Genomic DNA, 16,662 nt, shown 5'->3' on the forward strand with positions numbered 1-16,662 from the left:
AAGCGATACTCCTCCTCCTCAGATAGGATGGGGTTCATACTGTTGGACTTCAGTTAGCAAATGGTTGTTGTTGAGGGTTCCTATGTGTGTGTCTCTCATGCTCCCACCTTCAACCAGTGGACTCCCAGGAAAGAGACAAATTACTCTTGTCATAGGACTGAATACCTGCGGGAGGCATCTGTCCGCCTCCTGAAGTAATAAATCACAGCCTGATCTAAAGTAACTTTCTTCCACATTTCCTTTTTAAGGAGGGAGCAGAGCAAACTAGATATAAAATACTGGTATAGTGCTCTCAAGTGTTTAGGATATTTAAATTACTCAGTATGCTTTCTGGCACTGCATGGGGCAAAAAAAGCACTGGTTCCATCACTATTTTTGGAACTCTTAGAAACAGAAGAATCTGTATTATTTGCATACACTTTTCACTCAAAGAAACCAAGGGAAATATTAGTCAATATGTGGAGAGTGGCTACAAGCTCATCTGTTTAAAAAGTGACACACAGAGAGGGAACTGGAATGAAAACTAAGATACTTTCCCCCCTTACGTGAGATTCAAATCCTTGAACAAGCAATGCTTATAACAGATCTCACCGACTGAATTGACTAAGAGCAGCTTGCCTGATGTTCATGGCAGATACACAGTTCATGCTGTTGGCTGCTCCCTTTCCTACATCCATATGTACGAAGTATGTACACACTCAAAATAAATAAGTCTCAGCCATGAAAGGCAATGTGGTCTGCAAGTCATTTCTGATTTATGGTGACCCTCACACAGGGTTTTCATGACAATTTGTAATCAAGGAGGCTTGCCATTGCCTTCCTCTGAGGCTGAGAGAGTGGGACTTGTCCAAGCTCACCCAGTGGGCTTCCATGACTGAGCAGGGATTCAAATTCTGGTCTCTCACTCAAAGTACTACACCACACCTTTTAAAGAGGTAGAAGCATTAGGGCTTATTTTCTATACCAGCTTTGAAGCAGGCAAATATTTGGTGTGAGCTTGCCTCATGGAAACCTACTTTCAACCTGGCACCCTGGATGACAATGCCAGTTTCCCTGAACCAGCACAGCCATTGAGGTTGGTGGAAGATATAGTCCAACCATCTAGATGTTGCTTTAACTAGTTGCTTCGGCAAATGAATGTATTGGGGAGCAAGGCTTGAGTTCTGCACAGCAAATTATGACCAGCATATCTTGTGTCTTTTATTTAGCATGGCATAATATATATATTCTTTTCCTTATGTTTCTGTCCCCTGCGAGGGAAAGAGAAACTGCAAAGCTTGTAGCTGATGGAATTGTCTTCATAGGAGGAAGCAGGCACCATCAGCTAAGCTGATAGCGGCATCTTCCTGGTCTCGGGGAGGCGGGGAAGAAACGCTGCTGCAACGGCTTCATTTCCACTTGCCTACTCACTTGATCTGGAGGCCCTTCATAGCCGATTCCAAGCTCTGCAAAGAAAATACACGATTGTCAAAATGGTGGCAAGGAAGACGGGCACTCCAGGTACATGCAGTTGGGTGCTGTTGACAATTGGCATACAGCCAGACCCAGAAACTGATCCATGCAAGTTGTGGAGTTTTCTTTGTAAGACATAAGAATCAAGATGGGAGCTGGAAAGAGAATGGCCAATGCTAGAACTGATTAGGAGTTCCTCCTTTTGCTTGTGAAGAAAAAAAACTAGACTTTGCTCTCATAATCTATTCTCTTCAGCACTTCCAATGAAGGATGCTGTCGGGGTGGGGCAGAATCTGGCCTAGAGAATTCTCCACTCCCACCAAAGAATACTTTCCTTTTTCATTAAAAGGAGGAATTCACCTTCAGGAAACACAGTTCTCTTTTAAATCAAGATGTGGAGACACATCTTACTCTGATGAAAGGTTTTTTATAAACCTGGAAACAGACTTCAGGGCAGTTTGGGAGTAGAAGTACAGCCTCCAACAGGTCCTGCTGGAGGGAGATGTTCTGACCAATTGACATTGAGTGTCCCTGCATCCTGTTGAAACTAACAGGTCAAACATATTCGGTGTTTGTCAACCCAGAAGATATGGCTGGAGGTGAATCTTGTTCTGTGTTGCATCTGGCAATCTTTGCCTTTGTTTCTTACCTTGATATCCCAGATGCTCATGCCCCCATCCATTCCTGTGGTGCAGAACTTTGAACAATTTCCTTTCCCTCCAGCAATCACCGATATTTGGCTGAAAGGAAAGATTGCATGTAGTTAAGCTTTGGAAGAGTACAAAGTAATTAACAAGAAGGTTCATGGGATACATCATTAAAGATACCTCATTAAATACCAAAGTCTGAATCATACTACTGTATAGTATTTCCAGTTTCTCTGTATAGCTATGAAAACTGGATAGTGAATAAAGCGGACTAGAAGAACATCAACTCATATGATATATGGTTCTGGAGGAGAGTTCTGTGGATACCATTGGCTGCTCAAAAGACAAATGGGCTCTAGAGTGCCATTGCACTAAAAATGCATTCTAAAAGTGCCATTGCCAGTATAACAACTCAGGTTGAATGAGGCTGATTCTCAACTCACAATGGAGCTGCAACTGCAGTTCAGCAAGGCTCCTGAAGGACCTGGGCTGAAGTGTGCACTTGCCTGATACTGTTCTTGTGGAGCGTGTCCAGAGTAGCATTGACAGTGTCAGAGCTGGCCTTTTTGTCCAAGTTTTGGAAGCGTTCACGAGCTGTTAGGCCACGCTGTGAGCTCTGTTTGGGGACGTCCAGCTTCCCTCCAGAAGTCAGTGTGCCTTGCTGCTCATCATAAGTGAATAGCATCGGGCAGCAGTCATGGCCCTGAATGGAAAAGAAAACAGAGCATGGCTTAAAAGAGTGGATTCTGCTGTTATCTTGGCATGGAGAAGGCCCCAAATACCCATTATGAGAAAACAACATCAGGAATATTCAGTGACAATGGGCAAAAGCTGTATTTTACCAAGTTAGCCCCTTGGTCTACCTAGCCTAGTATGGTCTACAGTGGCTGGTCAGTGTTTTAGGCAGAAGCGCCATTCTCAGCCCCAGCTGGAGAGTGAAATTGGGACCTTCTGCATACAAAGGAAGTGCTCTACCCACTGAGCAACAGTGTTGTCAAAAATAATATTTGCTTAAAATCAAGATCACCCCAAAGTGTATACGGAAGCCAAATGAAACTGTAGTTGAATCTGGACGTCAACATAGATCGTAGAACACTGTCCTCCATTGAGCAGCAGACTAAGGAATGGTGGGGACACAGCGACCCAGCATCTGTCACCAAGAGAACAGATCTCACTGTCTAAGTTTAGAGCTGGCTCTGTTTTATTGACATGCCACCCTTCAAGTAGCCAAAACACTTCATATTAAAAAAAATCCTTACAACAGCCTTATACGGTAGGCAGTCCAATAATAAAATCATCATTTTTGTTGCTTTTCCTTCAATGTACAAAGTATTACAACACTAAAGCTTAGGGTCTATATCAGAAAAATATACAGCCGTCCCCCTGCAGAGGAATTTTTGCCTACATATGCCTACATATGCTATGGCTAATGGGAGTTGTAAGGGATAAAAACATCTATATGACTACAGCTGCCCAACCCCAGATCCCAGTAAAGTACATAACAGAGTATGAGGTTGAAAACAGAGATAGGAGGAAAGTGAACCAAGTGTGAACCTTCCCAGTAAATTAAGATAGAGCAAATGCATGACTTACTGCAGCCACTAAGCTGTTCTCAGTGATGAAGGTCACAGCCAGGAGGGGGAGAGTCTCTGTGGAAAGGCAAGCCACCCTGATGGAAAAAGAAAAAGACAAGAGGGGGTGAGTAGTATACCTTAGATTCTTCAATATGCCTTAAGTACCACAGCCATCTGGCCTACCATGAAATTTGACTAGCAGCTGATGAAATTCCCTGGCACACTTTTAAAAAACCAAACACTAAAGCTTTATTTAGGGATCAGTAGTCAGGGACAAGCAGACTGTAGTTCATAAATGCTGATGCCAAATAAGTCTCGATACAATATAAAGTGCCACAAAATTATTTGTCCCTTTTGCTACCACAGACTGTGACTTAGGACAGGAAGAAGGACAATACTACCACCTATGCCCAGCAACCAACCACTGAACATCACTAACAAACAATACAGCTTGCTTTAAAATAAAAAGGAGGTTGGTGTCCTTTGGTATTGGACTATAGATCCCATCAGGCCCAGCTGTCTGGGGTTGATGGGAGTTATATAACACCTGGAGAGTATCTATTTCGTGGTTACTGGCCCTAAACATCATCCCAAGATTTTTAAACTTCAGATCAGCTCCATCCTAACACAAGAAGGTTGTGGCATTACAGCATATTAGACACAGACAGGCATGTAGATGACACACACCTCCCCAGGCCTTTTATAAAACTCCCCTAGTAGTGTGGGGGGAAAAAATCTACAAAGATGGGACTTCTGTTACACTTGGAGATTGTCATTTCCAGATGTATTTTTTCCCCTCTATTTTTGGAAATTGTTTCATAGTTTCTGGGCTGGTGTAGCACACAAGAGATACAGAAGATGAAAATCCAACCACCACCCTTCTGTATAGAGGCATTTTAAACATTACCACTCCTACCATCACTGCCAACACCCCACTTACGCCATTTTCTTGTTGGCATCAGCTAGGCAGATGGTGCTGTCATGTCCAACCCATGCCACACGGTTCCCGCTCTCTGAGAAACAGATGCTGTGGACCCAGCCGCAGCTGCTTGCCGACTCAAACATGAGCTCCCCAAAAGGCATCTTGGACCCCCAGGGAGTAGGCATGGGCCGTTCCTCCACCTCTTTAATGTAGGCAGAGAAAATCCTATAGGGTTGGAGTAACAGAAGAGACAAAGCAAAGCAGAGTAAGCTTCTTGAAATCTATATAACCTCCAAGGAGAACAAGAATTGTTCTAGCTACACTCAACGTTATAGCATTTAACACTGAACAGGTGAGTAACAGAAGAACCAAAATAGCCCTGTGTGCTTATAACTGCCCTACTTCAGTTTTGGGGACAGAAAAAAGTGCAGTATAGATATGTCACAAGCAGCTCTCTCTCTACAATATGTTGTCACCTGCCTCCAGCAGCATCACTGTCTAATGGTAGGGCCAATACTGCAGATTAATTTCCAGTTCATATACATTTGAAAATTATATCATTCCAGCTTGGCTCCAGTTTTTTATTAGTACTACTACCACTAGTACTACCAACATTGTTTGAGTTTGTATCCTGTCCTTCCACATAAGAGTTCAGGACTGCTAACCATCCACTTAAGAAGGCACAAAGCAATCACCTTTGAGACTGAACTGGTTTCTTCTAGTATTAGCTTTGATGTGCACAAGTCCACTTCATTGGACATATCTAATGCTAGAATAAACCAGTTAGCTTCAGACTTCTACTGGATTCCGTTATGCATCTATATGCTAAAACAGACTAACACGGACTTCTTTGATAAAATAATACAAAATAAAATAACAGCTAAATTCAGAAATTATGAATATATTTTAAAAACACAAAATGAAAATAATAAAATATTCATCTGAAGTTGCAAATGTCTGCTCTACAAAGTCACAAATTAAAATGTGTGCTAAAACGGAATAAAAACAATACAAATAAGGGAAGTAAACCATGCTTATTTCCCAAAATTTAAGCCAATAAATGTTCCGTAACTATTGGAATGCACCAACCAAAGTCCCTTCTGGTGCTGAGCAGGAATCTGCTTCTTTGAAATTCCCAACCATCAATTCACACACGGTAAGGCAGCATGTAAATAAACAGAACAAACCAACCTCACCTGCACTTGAAATCGCAGGAGCCAGCTGCCAAGAGGACATTGTTGGGATGCCAGTCCAGGCTAAGGATTGTCGAGCGAATGGGCTTCTTGATATGTTTGCATACCCACCTGGGAATAATGAAAGGTACAGAACAACATAGAGGTGGGCAATCCTGACCTCTGGAACCAAATCTGGCCCTCTGGGATTCCCCAAATAGCATGTTTGCCTTCAGTTGGAAATCACATGGTAAAATTCTCAAGACACATACAATATAATGATTACATTTTTTGCAGAAAACGAGACCTATCAGCCTCTAAACCAAATGTTCTGCCTCATGTGAAATGTGTTTTCTGTCTTTGAGTATTGTGAGATTCCTTTCATCTACACTAACAAACACGCCTGTGGGCATGGGGTATTTTCATCTCCTGAAATACACTGGGCTTCCCATGGAGTCAGAAAAGACCTTAGAAGTCACTCAGTCCAAGTGTTTTAATTCATGAGGACTGGATAATGATTAATATTTTTGCTATTTTAATACAGGTGTTATTGCTGAAGTATTGGAAGATTCTACTTAGGTTGGTGTTTCTGGTGTATAATTATATTTCCATGGTTGATGTATTATTGATATGAGTTTGTGCTGGATTGTACTACCTGTCTAAATTTAGTGTCTTTTTTGTTGTGTGTGTGCATGCATGCATGCACTCATGCACTTATCTATTTATTTTTATTTACTGAAGCTTTCTCCCAAGCAATGTTTGGGAACATTCATTTTTGCACTACAGCTCTTGAGCTGAGACTGCAATTCAAAGAAATAACATTTCCAAGCTCCAGGAAATATACACCAGCTTTTAAAATAGACCTTAAGAACTCTTCTGTTTTAAATCTGCTTTTAGACAAGAAACCCAGATGGATATTTGCAATGCTTAATATGTTGCTGTCTGTGCTATTTTTAAGTGCTTTAGTTTTTCAGTTGTAAAGATATGCTTTTAATTACATTTTATATTTATAGTCATGTATCGAAAGGAAAGTCTGCAAAAGGCAGCACACAAACAATGGTAAAGAAATTAATTCTGTGCTGATCACCTTTTGCATTGGGTTTTAACATCAAATCTTTATCCATGTGTTCAGAATCTCAAATCTGGAAAAAGTTTCTTTTAGGAGCTACTGATCCCAGAATCTCAGAGCCATAATGACCTATGAAAGGAGAGAACTTGCCAAGGCTCACCAGTCATTCTCTTGCTCAAAGTAGCAGATGGAAATGAGTCGGGAACCACTGCCTACAGCAAACTTGTTCTCTTTTGGAGACCACTTCACACAGCGAGCAGCGCGGTTGATCCGGAGGATGACCAAGGTCGGCTTCCACACATTCCCCTTCAGGGTCCAGACATAGGCATTGCGGTCTGTCCCACAAGTCACGATCCGGTTGCTTTCGGGGGCCCAGTCGATGCCTGCAAAGGTCCCAGAGATCAGAGGACTGAAGTCAAACAAATTGTGTCTGTCAAATGTGAAGCATTTGAGTCAATTGCTAGAGCTGCTCACTTTGCAGCTTGGAAATATTACAGCAGCCACGCTGACTCTGGGATTCTGGGAAGCAATGTTCAAAAAGGTGTTGTTGTTTTTCTGGACTTTATCTCCCAGAATTTCCTCTACCCATTATATAGTCAGTGGCCATGCTGGTGGAGAGCTTCTGCCCATTGCAGTCCAAGAATGCAACTTTTCTAAGCTCTGCTTTAAATAAGTACCAGTGACCCTATGATTGGTCCAGTGCTTCAGCCTTATTTATCACAGAGAGTTTTGAGATGATAGAAATGGGGCAGAGGTTCCTGATTCCCCCACCCCAGGAGCCTGAAGAAAAAGTGACGCATAAACATATAATAAATCAGTATTCTAGGATTTTGCTAAGCATGGGTTGAAGCTAAGCTGCCAAAAGAATCCTTTGTGCAAATCTTTGCTGTTACAGCCCTGAAGGGAAGAAAAAAGGGAGAAAAGCCTGTGCCACAAAATGGCCAATAGTGGGCACCCTTTGCCCATGACAAAAACGCATAAAGAGGGAAGCTGAGGTTCTTGTAAATGTCAGACACCACCAAAGGCAAGCAGCAAAGTGATCCCTCAACCACTGAGGTTTGTATATGGCTGATTGCTTACCTTTGGTCTCTTGGATAACCCCTGGCCCTAGCTGCACTATCGCTATATAAATATATATGGCCGAACAGGGAATTAGACTGGGTGGCCGTTATGCTCTTTTCCTATTCTAGGAAAATAGATTAAGAATTAATCTGCAAGGGCTTGTCTGAATGAAAGGCGGAAGACTCCCTGGGTGAAGATGGTGCTCTTTTCACGCACCATCCAAAAATGTCCCAAATTCCCCTCACCTGTCACCTGTCCGTTGTGTTCCTTCAGCTCATGAACTTTGCTCCACTTCATGCCATCTTTTTTATAGATGTGAACTTCATGGTTGTTGGGACAGATGGCGAGTTCTACAGGAAAGAGGGCAAAAAGGGTTCAAGGTAAAATGGTGGACAATTTTGCAATGGAATTTATCTCTACCCCTTGCTTTGAACTGCTGTGCGGGAGTGGAACCAGCTCTTGCAAAAAAGCCTTGGGCAGTCTCCAAAATCTCTCCCAAACTCATCCACCTTTTGCACACCCTGCATTGGGGGCAAAGGAGGCAGTGTGTGTTTATTCCCCACTTCCAAGGACAACTGTGCAGTCACAGCCGTCCTTTCAATTCCCCACAGCTGGAGAGCAGGAAATGATTCACCACAGCATTCAGTTATCTAACCAAAACAATAGTCATATTCTTTCCCATTGGAATCTCCTCATGTCACAGATAGTAACACTCTGTTCTCTTGCTCCCCATTGCCCACCCCCAGCTCTCAAACACCATGGCTGACTTTGCTTTCCAAGAATTTTGATCTCAGTTTGGGGCACCACAATTCAAAGCTACTGACAAACTGGAATGTGTCCAGAGGAGAGTAACCAAGATAGTGAACAGTCTGGAAACCAAACCCACTGAGGAATGGCTTAGGGAGCTGGATACGTCTGGCTTGGAGAAGAGAAGACTGAGTGGTGACATGACTAAGAAGTGGCATGAGAGCCATCTTTAAATATCTGAAGGGATGTTATGTGTAAGAGGGAGCAAGCTTGTTTCCTACTGCTCTAGAGATTAGAATGTGAACCAATGGATTCAAATTACAAGAAAAAGATTCCACCTAAACATTACCAAGAGAGCTGTTTGACTGTGGACAGACTGCTTCAGAGAGTGATGGACTCCCCTTCTTTGATGGTCTTTATAAACAAAGGATAGCCATCTTTCATAAATGCTTGAATTATGTGTTCCTGCAAGGCAGGTGCTTAGACTAGAAAGTCCTAGGAGTCCTTGTCAATTCTGTGATTCTATGAGATAACAAACTCTCCCCAGTTGTAGAGAAGCACTGTGTCATGACCACTCTCCTGCCAATGTAGGGTCAATGGGAATTGTAGTGCAATGATATCTGATATCTGAAGGGCCATACCCATCCCTTCCTGCTGTGGGATTCAGCTGACCACCCACAAGTCCCATCACTGGAAGCACTGGGCATGCCAGCTGGGGTTATCCAGGTGAGCAAATATTCAAGTGGCATGTGATTTTTCACATTTGGGGCTTTTTGTAAAAAAAAAAAAAAAGAGTTTGTGCCAAAAACTTCTGGATTTTGGAAAAATACACAAAACATTTTATACAAACAATGTATTTTGCACAAAGATCTTTTGTACAAATTTTTCACAGAAAGCTTCAAAGTGCAAAAACTCACAAAAATGCATAGAAGTTCTTATAATCTTGCTGAGCAGGGAGAAATCTTTTGAAATTATTCTCTTGTACACATTAAATGTGAATTAAGTGAGTGTTTGCACTGGGCTCTGTCATCCCCAGATTTGCCCAAACAGCTTAACTCTACCCTTTGTTTTTGCTTTTTTGAAAGGTAGAAAACCACCCTCTTGACTCCTCTTCTGAACCTGGGTTTTCTAGGACCATCCCCAGGCTTGTGATGGCTCATTTCCAGAAGAGTGCTCACTGTTATGGTTAGGAAGTGTACACAGACTTACGGGTTCTGTCCTTGTTCCAGGCATGGCAGCTGATTGGCTCCAGCAGAAAGCTTTGGTAAGCCATGGCTTCTCAACCTGTAAAGAAACAGTCATTTTTCTCAGACTGCATATTTATTGGATGTATTCATTGTCTCACTCTTCCTCCAAAGAGCTAAGGCAGCACCAGAGATGGAATGAGACCCTGGATCCCCTGCCCCAGTGGGACAAATGAGTTCTTTCCCCTTCCAGGTTTCACACTGGCTTTTCTGTTTCTCCAGAGTATTCATCGGGGTGGGCAAAGTATGCCTCCCAAGGCAGTTATTTTCTAAAGTGTAAAGACATAGTAGCTCTAAACACTAAAGTGAGGATCATCCAGTCCATCGTATTCTCATTGCCATGATTGAAAGCCAGACAGTGAAGAGTTGCAGTCTAGCAACATCCAGAGGATGTTTTGTTTTATGTATGAAAATATGTCTATTACACCCGATATCCCGAGATCTCAATCTGGTAAACATCAACGGAAATAGTTTTAAAAAATCAACTGAAATAGTTTTTAACAATTTAAATACACTAAAACCGTTTTGCAGTTGCGGGGGAAAAAGATGATTTTTAAAACGTTTAAATGTGGCATGTGCAGTTTAAGAGTTGAGGTGAGAGAGGTTTAAAGTACAATCATAACATGTGGCTACTCAGGTGTCAGTCTAGCTCTCTCCTCAATGGGCTTGACAGCCCAGTTAGTAGCATAAAGTACAACTGTAGTAGTATGAATCTACTTTAACTGGTGGTGCAACATCCTATGGATATTGGCAGTTTAAGGAGGGTTGTTTAAAATCCTAAACCAGAGAGTTGTAGCACCTCACCAAAGAACAAAACCCAGGATTGCACAGGATGCAGACGAGGTGCTTAAAGGGGCCCAGAACTTCCACAAGCTTAACAGAATGGGCTTGGCTAAATAAAAACAAAACCCACAGTAAAGCTAAGAAGAGGAAGCGGAAATGCTGAATCTTCACTAAGAGCAATATGACAACACCATATAAGGCTAAAGAGACAGATTTATCATTGGAGTCAAAAGAGTGTGTGAGAGAGAGGACTGCTGCCTGCCAGGGCTGGTCGCTTTAGTTAGATCTAATCTTTGATTATTGTCCAGGGCTAGCCCTGTCATTCGGCCCAGTGAGGCCATTGCCTCAGGCAAGGGAGGGAGGGGGTGGCAGACAATGGTTGTTCCTATTTTGTATTTATCACACAGCCTACTTTATACTCCCTACACAAAGTCTGGAAGAACTTTTCCCACCCATTTTGTTGTTCTGTACCTTCAAGTAATTCATACTTACGGCAACCCTAAGGCAAGTCTATCATGGGGTTTTCTTGGCAAGATTTGTTCAGAGATTTGCCATTGTTTTTGCCCATTACTACAGTGGTTTGAGTGTTGGTCTAGGACTCTGGAGACCAGGGTTTGATTCCCTGCTCAGCCGTGAAATCCCATTGGGGACCTTGGGCAAGTCTTATACTTTCAGCCCCAGAGGAAAGCAATGGCAACCCTCCTCCTTAGGGTTGAAGTAAGTTGGAAACGACCTGAAGGCACACAACAACAACAATGCTTATCCAACATGGTGAATTATGGGTACTGTAGTCAAAAAAGAGGAGGAGGAGGAGGAGGAGGAGGAGGAGGAGGAAAAGAAAAGGAGGCTTGTGGAACAGAAGGGGGTCAGTGCTTCCAGGGCAGATTATGCTCTTGCTTTTCACCAGGGGATGGTTCCCTTTTTCATAAGAGTTAATGTACAGGACTAACACTGACCCATGAATAAGTCGATCCATGTTATTGGAGTCATTTTTCTGACTAGCATTTCTAGACTTATACATGAGTATATACAGTAATTTCCCCCCCAAGCTCTAGCCTTTAAGGTGCCCCAGAGCTCTGTTCTGCTGCACCACAGAAAGGAAGAAAAATTAAACTTCCTTGATTGCTCAAATATTCTGCCGCTTTAAACACTACACATACCTGCACGCCTTTGCAGATTACCTGCTGACAGTTACCTCGCCCAGAAATGTAACACCGCTGAGACAAACGCAGATCCGGACAAACACAGAAACTGAGCCCGACACGTCACCAAGCCTTGGGCGATATGATGCACGTCTCCAGATCTATAGAGGAAGAGGGGAAAAGGCATGTAAAAGGCACTCCCAAGAAAACACCCAGCCATACATTCCAAGCTTAGAAAGGTTCCTATCTTTGGAATACCACTAGCAATTTATTCACCATTATTTACATTTCTACACATCACATATCGCTTTGTAATAAACACTATAATATACACTATGGACCAAAACACACTGCAGAAATAATCCAGTTTGAGACTGCTTTAACTGCTCTGGGCCAGTGATAGGGAATCCTGGGATCTGTAGTTTGCTGCCTCCTCCCCAGCTCTGTGACAAGAGAAGGCAAAATATCTCTCCTAATAATAATAATAATAATAATAATAATAATAAATGATAAAAATCATGTTAATTATACTTTTATTATATTTCATCATTATAATTATTTGTGTTAATAAATACTTGATAATAAATTAACTTATTAAATTTTAATTATTATTAATAAATAATTTTAATATATATTATTAATTGTTATAATAATTATTATAAGAACTAAGAATATCGAATAATAATTATATTACTTATTAAATATTTAAAATATAATAATTAATAATACACAATAATTATATTATCATTAATATTATTATATTTATTAAATTAATATGATAGAGAATATATAACTATAATATATTTTATTTTAATAATATATTTTAAATATTTAATAATCAATATATTATTATTATATAATATATTAATGATTAAATTTTTGAAATATATTAAAATATAATACAATGTATATATTATATTAATATAAATATATAATATATAATGAAAATATAATAAAATATAATAAAATAACAACTATTATTATATTAATATATCACAATATATTATATTAATATAATATATAATACTGTATAATATATCACAATATATTATATATAATATATAATATATATTATTATATATAATAATATTATATTATTATTATAAATAATATATTATTATATATAATAATATATTATATATAAAATATATATATATATATATAATATATAAATATTAATATAAATTTATTAATATTATAATATTATATATAATAATATATTATATATAATATTTTATATATAATATATTATTATATATAATAATATATTATTTATAATAATAATATAATATTATTATATATAATACTATAATAATTGTATTAATAATAATAATAATAATAATATAAATTTCTCAGCCAATAATAATAATAATAATAATAACTATAAATTTCTCAGCAATAATAAAAATTTTCAGCATGGAACCCAGGCAGTTAAAAAGTGGTGTCAAACCGGATTTATTCCTGCAGTGTGGATGCAGCCTTTAACTGGATGAAGGAGCCTAAACTCCTTTACAATCCTGAAAACTAAATAGTTTTGCTGGGCTGCAAAACATCTCTCTCTCCTAACTCCCTAAACCCCAAAGTTATGCAGCATCATGGAGCCACAGAAGGTTAACGCGGTTCGAAAGCGGGTTAAGTCCGCAGTGCAGACGCGTGTCAGAGAGGAAAGAGGGAGAAGCCGTCGTTGTGCGAGGCGTCCCTTCGAAAGCGACTTGTTCTTACCTCGAAGGGGGGAAAGAAAGGGAAGAAGGGGGAATAATAATAAAGCCGCCTCAGGAGGGCTTTTTCTTCATGGACGCCGTCGTCGCCGTCGCCATGAAGAAGGAGAAGAAGGAGAAGGGCGGCTGAGTGGAAAATGGAGGAGGAGAGGCGGCTTTCTCTCTCCCTCCGTCTCCCTCACAGACTTCCCTTTTCTCCTCAAATAAATAAATAAATAAATAAATAAATATAAATGTGTGTGTGTGTGTTTTGTGTTGAACCACTTCCTCGCGTGGGCGTTTGGTTTGGAGGGAGTTCAGGAAGAAGAGAGAAAGGCCTCTTTTTCTCTCAGAGAAAAGGACAAAAAAGGCGGGGAGAAAGAGGCCCAAACTCTGGCTGCTGCTGCATGCATCCACACTGGAGAAATAACCCGCTTTAGCCCCGCTTTAACTCTTTTTCTGCCTCAAGGCTGTGGGATTCTGGGAGCTGGAGTTTGTTCTGGGGCAAAGATTTTGGCAAAGTCCAGATTTTGGCAAAGTCCAGACAAGGGAGAGGCAACCTGTGTTGATAACTGGTTTTTAATGCATTTTTGGACAATGAATATATATGTGTGTGTGTGTGTGTGTAATGCCACACACCTGTATTTTTGGGCACTGTGTGTGTGTGTGTGTAGCCACACAGTTCTTTCACAAATTCAACCTTTTAAAAATCAGTTTAGTTGTTGCTCAGGAGTTGCTGATGTTCCATATGATTTCTTTAATGCTCTTGAATGGGTTTTTGTATTTCATATCAGTGCATTGCAGTGTTTCAAATCATAAGCAGAAGACTTGAACCCATTTCTTGTTCTTTGCAGGGTCATTTCATTCAGTGACATATTTACAGCAGAGCAACGTCAAAGCAAGTTGTGAAGGGTGTTGTGTGTTGTGTGTTGCCGGCAGCTGGGCGGGAAGGAAGGAGATGGAAATTTGGCAAACGGGACAAGGAACAACGCCCAGCGCCTGCCTTGGAAACACATATGTCCACGCATGCAAAGACTTTAAAGCCAGCTGATTTAAAGTATATTCTGGGTACATTCTTGTATCTGCTTATCTGGGAACCTGAAACCAGCTGGGCTTTTGAGCATTTGTGTGTGTATGTGCGCACATGTGCCTTCAAGTTGTCTCTGAGTTTATGGCAACCTAATTTCTTGGGCAAGGGATACTCAGATATGTATATATTTGACTACAAGTCGACCCCATGTATAAGACGAAGGCAGGTTTTGGGGTCAAGATTGCGGATTTTGATATGACCCATGGATAAGTCGAGGGTAGCTTCCCGAACTTCCAAAGCTTCCCAAACTTTGGTTCTCCAGATGTTTTTGCACTTCATCTCCCAGAAGCCACAGACAGTTTGACCAACTATCAGGAATTCTGGGAGATGGAGTCCAAAACATCTGCATTTTACCAAGGGATGGTAAAGTACCGTATTTACATTGACCCATGGATAAGTCGATTCAAGTTTTTGGGGTCAAATTTGACTAAAACTTGTAGACTTATACATGAATATACACAGTACTTCTGAGCAAAACAGGCTTAAGACTGCAATGTTAGAAAAGGGGGGAGCTTTTCTTTTCTCTGAGGCTTTCCCCCAGTTGAAAATACTGTCATTTATTCATCATAGGAGTTGCATTCAATTTAATATTAATGGCTCCATACATGCCTACTCCCCTAACAGTCGTGCTTTCAGTGCATCACTTGTTGTAGATGCCTCCGCCATTTGAAGAAGTTACTCATTTGGACTACAACACCCATTATTCCTCAGCCAACTGGTTGTACTAGCTTGGAGGTTTTTGTAGCCCCAAACGGTGACAAGTTCTGTGCGGTGACTTGTGACTATACTGGCTTGGACTGCTAGGAGTTGAAGTCCGCAACATTTGGGGACCCCGGTTTGCAAACGTCCACTTTAAGAAAGCGTCTTATCAATAGGGCAGGGATGGGAACCACATTTCTCTCCGCTGACTCTGCCGATTTGGGATTTCTGGCTTTTGCGCTCCGACAATATCAGGAAGCCATACAATTCCCAGCCCTGCCCTATGCACACTTAAATGCCTAAAGGAATTCTACTTGTGAAAATTTTGCCCCATAGTTAAACACAGATGCAGCAGCATTTTGACCCAGAGCTCTCTGCAGGCCAGACAGAAGTGATTTCCCCATTGCTGTTTCCAGCAAACTCACCTCTCAGCAAATGCAAAGCCCTTCTCTTGCTCTGTCTGCAAGGCAACTTTTCCCCCCAAGCTGTTGTTCGCCTCACTTCCTCCTTTGGGCTGGCCAGAAAGGCAGGGCCTGATGCAAGCTTCTCTCCTCCTCCTCTTCTTCCTCCAGTTAGTTAGGCAATTTAACAACCGGAAGCTGAGTTAGAAGCAGCTCTAGGCTATGGGCCAAAGAGTCTTGGTCAGAATGGGAGTGGGATGAAAACATGGCAATGAACAACACTGTCACCGTCAGCCAAGGCTGGCTCTTTTGGGCAGGAGTGCCTTTGTTCTTGCATTCCTAGCAGGAGCAAAATCTGAGACAGGAAATGTGTTCATGTGTATATGTGTCAGTTCCAAGTCACTTGTTGACTTATGTGATCACATTAATTCAATCAGGTTTTCTTGTTGTTGTTGTTGTATGCCTTCAAGTTGTTCCTGACTTATATCAACCCTAAGGTGAAGTTATCATTGGGTTTCTTGGCAAGGTTTGCTTTTGCTTTCTTCTGAGGCTGAGAAAGTGTGCTGACCCAAGCAGGTTTCCATGGCTGACTGGGGATTTGAACCCTGCTCCAAATCTACCCATCTAGCATGTGGCATTCCTCTTTCTACTCCTTTCCACTTTCCCAGCATCACTCTCTTTTCTAATGATCCATGCCTTCTCATGATAGCCTCAATTTCATCATCTTGGCTTCCAGGGAGAGTTCAGGCCTGATCTGTCCTACAACCCATTTGTTTGTCTTATTGGTTGTCCACAGTATTGATTTGCTTTCTGTTGGCTCTCTTCACTATCCTGCTCCCATGTCTGTACATGGTGATGGGGAACACAACGCTTGGATGATCCTCACATTAGTGTTCAGTTATATCTTTACACTTTAGCATCTTGTCCAATTCTTTCATTGCTGCCCTTCTCAATCCTAGTC

The 16,662-nt window shown here is 41.1% G+C and overlaps 1 protein-coding gene across 4 annotated transcripts; it reads right to left on the bottom strand.

Annotated features, from left to right (window-relative positions):
- Window positions 1-1,175: 1,175 nt before the first annotated feature.
- On the bottom strand, window positions 1,176-15,877 carry LOC149306443 (actin-related protein 2/3 complex subunit 1B-B-like). Of its 4 annotated transcripts, none has more exons than XM_089476965.1 (11): window positions 15,726-15,877; window positions 11,868-11,975; window positions 9,855-9,929; window positions 8,144-8,248; window positions 6,997-7,219; window positions 5,792-5,899; window positions 4,614-4,820; window positions 3,693-3,768; window positions 2,606-2,802; window positions 2,102-2,192; window positions 1,176-1,445 (listed from the first exon to the last, which is right to left on the bottom strand). In XM_089476965.1, the coding sequence occupies exons 3-11, from the start codon at window positions 9,916-9,918 to the stop codon at window positions 1,407-1,409; spliced, it is 1,110 nt and encodes a 369-aa protein (XP_089333091.1). In that variant the 5' UTR covers window positions 9,919-9,929; window positions 11,868-11,975; window positions 15,726-15,877; the 3' UTR covers window positions 1,176-1,406. The 4 variants fall into 4 exon arrangements, with proteins under 4 accessions (XP_089333091.1, XP_089333089.1, XP_089333087.1 ...); XM_089476963.1 differs by having other exon boundaries at window positions 11,854-11,975; XM_089476961.1 differs by having other exon boundaries at window positions 11,833-11,975.
- Window positions 15,878-16,662: the final 785 nt, after the last annotated feature.

The sequence above is a fragment of the Sceloporus occidentalis genome, unplaced genomic scaffold (genome assembly GCF_023333645.1).
Source record: "Sceloporus occidentalis isolate IW3139 unplaced genomic scaffold, rSceOcc1.0.p SCAF_10, whole genome shotgun sequence".
NCBI classification, from domain to species: domain Eukaryota; kingdom Metazoa; phylum Chordata; class Lepidosauria; order Squamata; family Phrynosomatidae; genus Sceloporus; species Sceloporus occidentalis.

Coding starts and splice junctions, on each gene's coding strand:
- LOC149306443 (XM_089476965.1), bottom strand. CDS start 9,918: ATGGCTTACCAAAGCTTTCTGCTGGAGCCAATCAGCTGCCATGCCTGG. Junction 7,220..8,143: donor ACACAACGGACAGGTGACAG/GTGAGGGGAATT, acceptor GGACCTTTGCAG/GCATCGACTGGGCCCCCGAA. Junction 2,803..3,692: donor AGAACAGCTTAGTGGCTGCA/GTAAGTCATGCA, acceptor TTTTCCATTCAG/GGCCATGACTGCTGCCCGAT.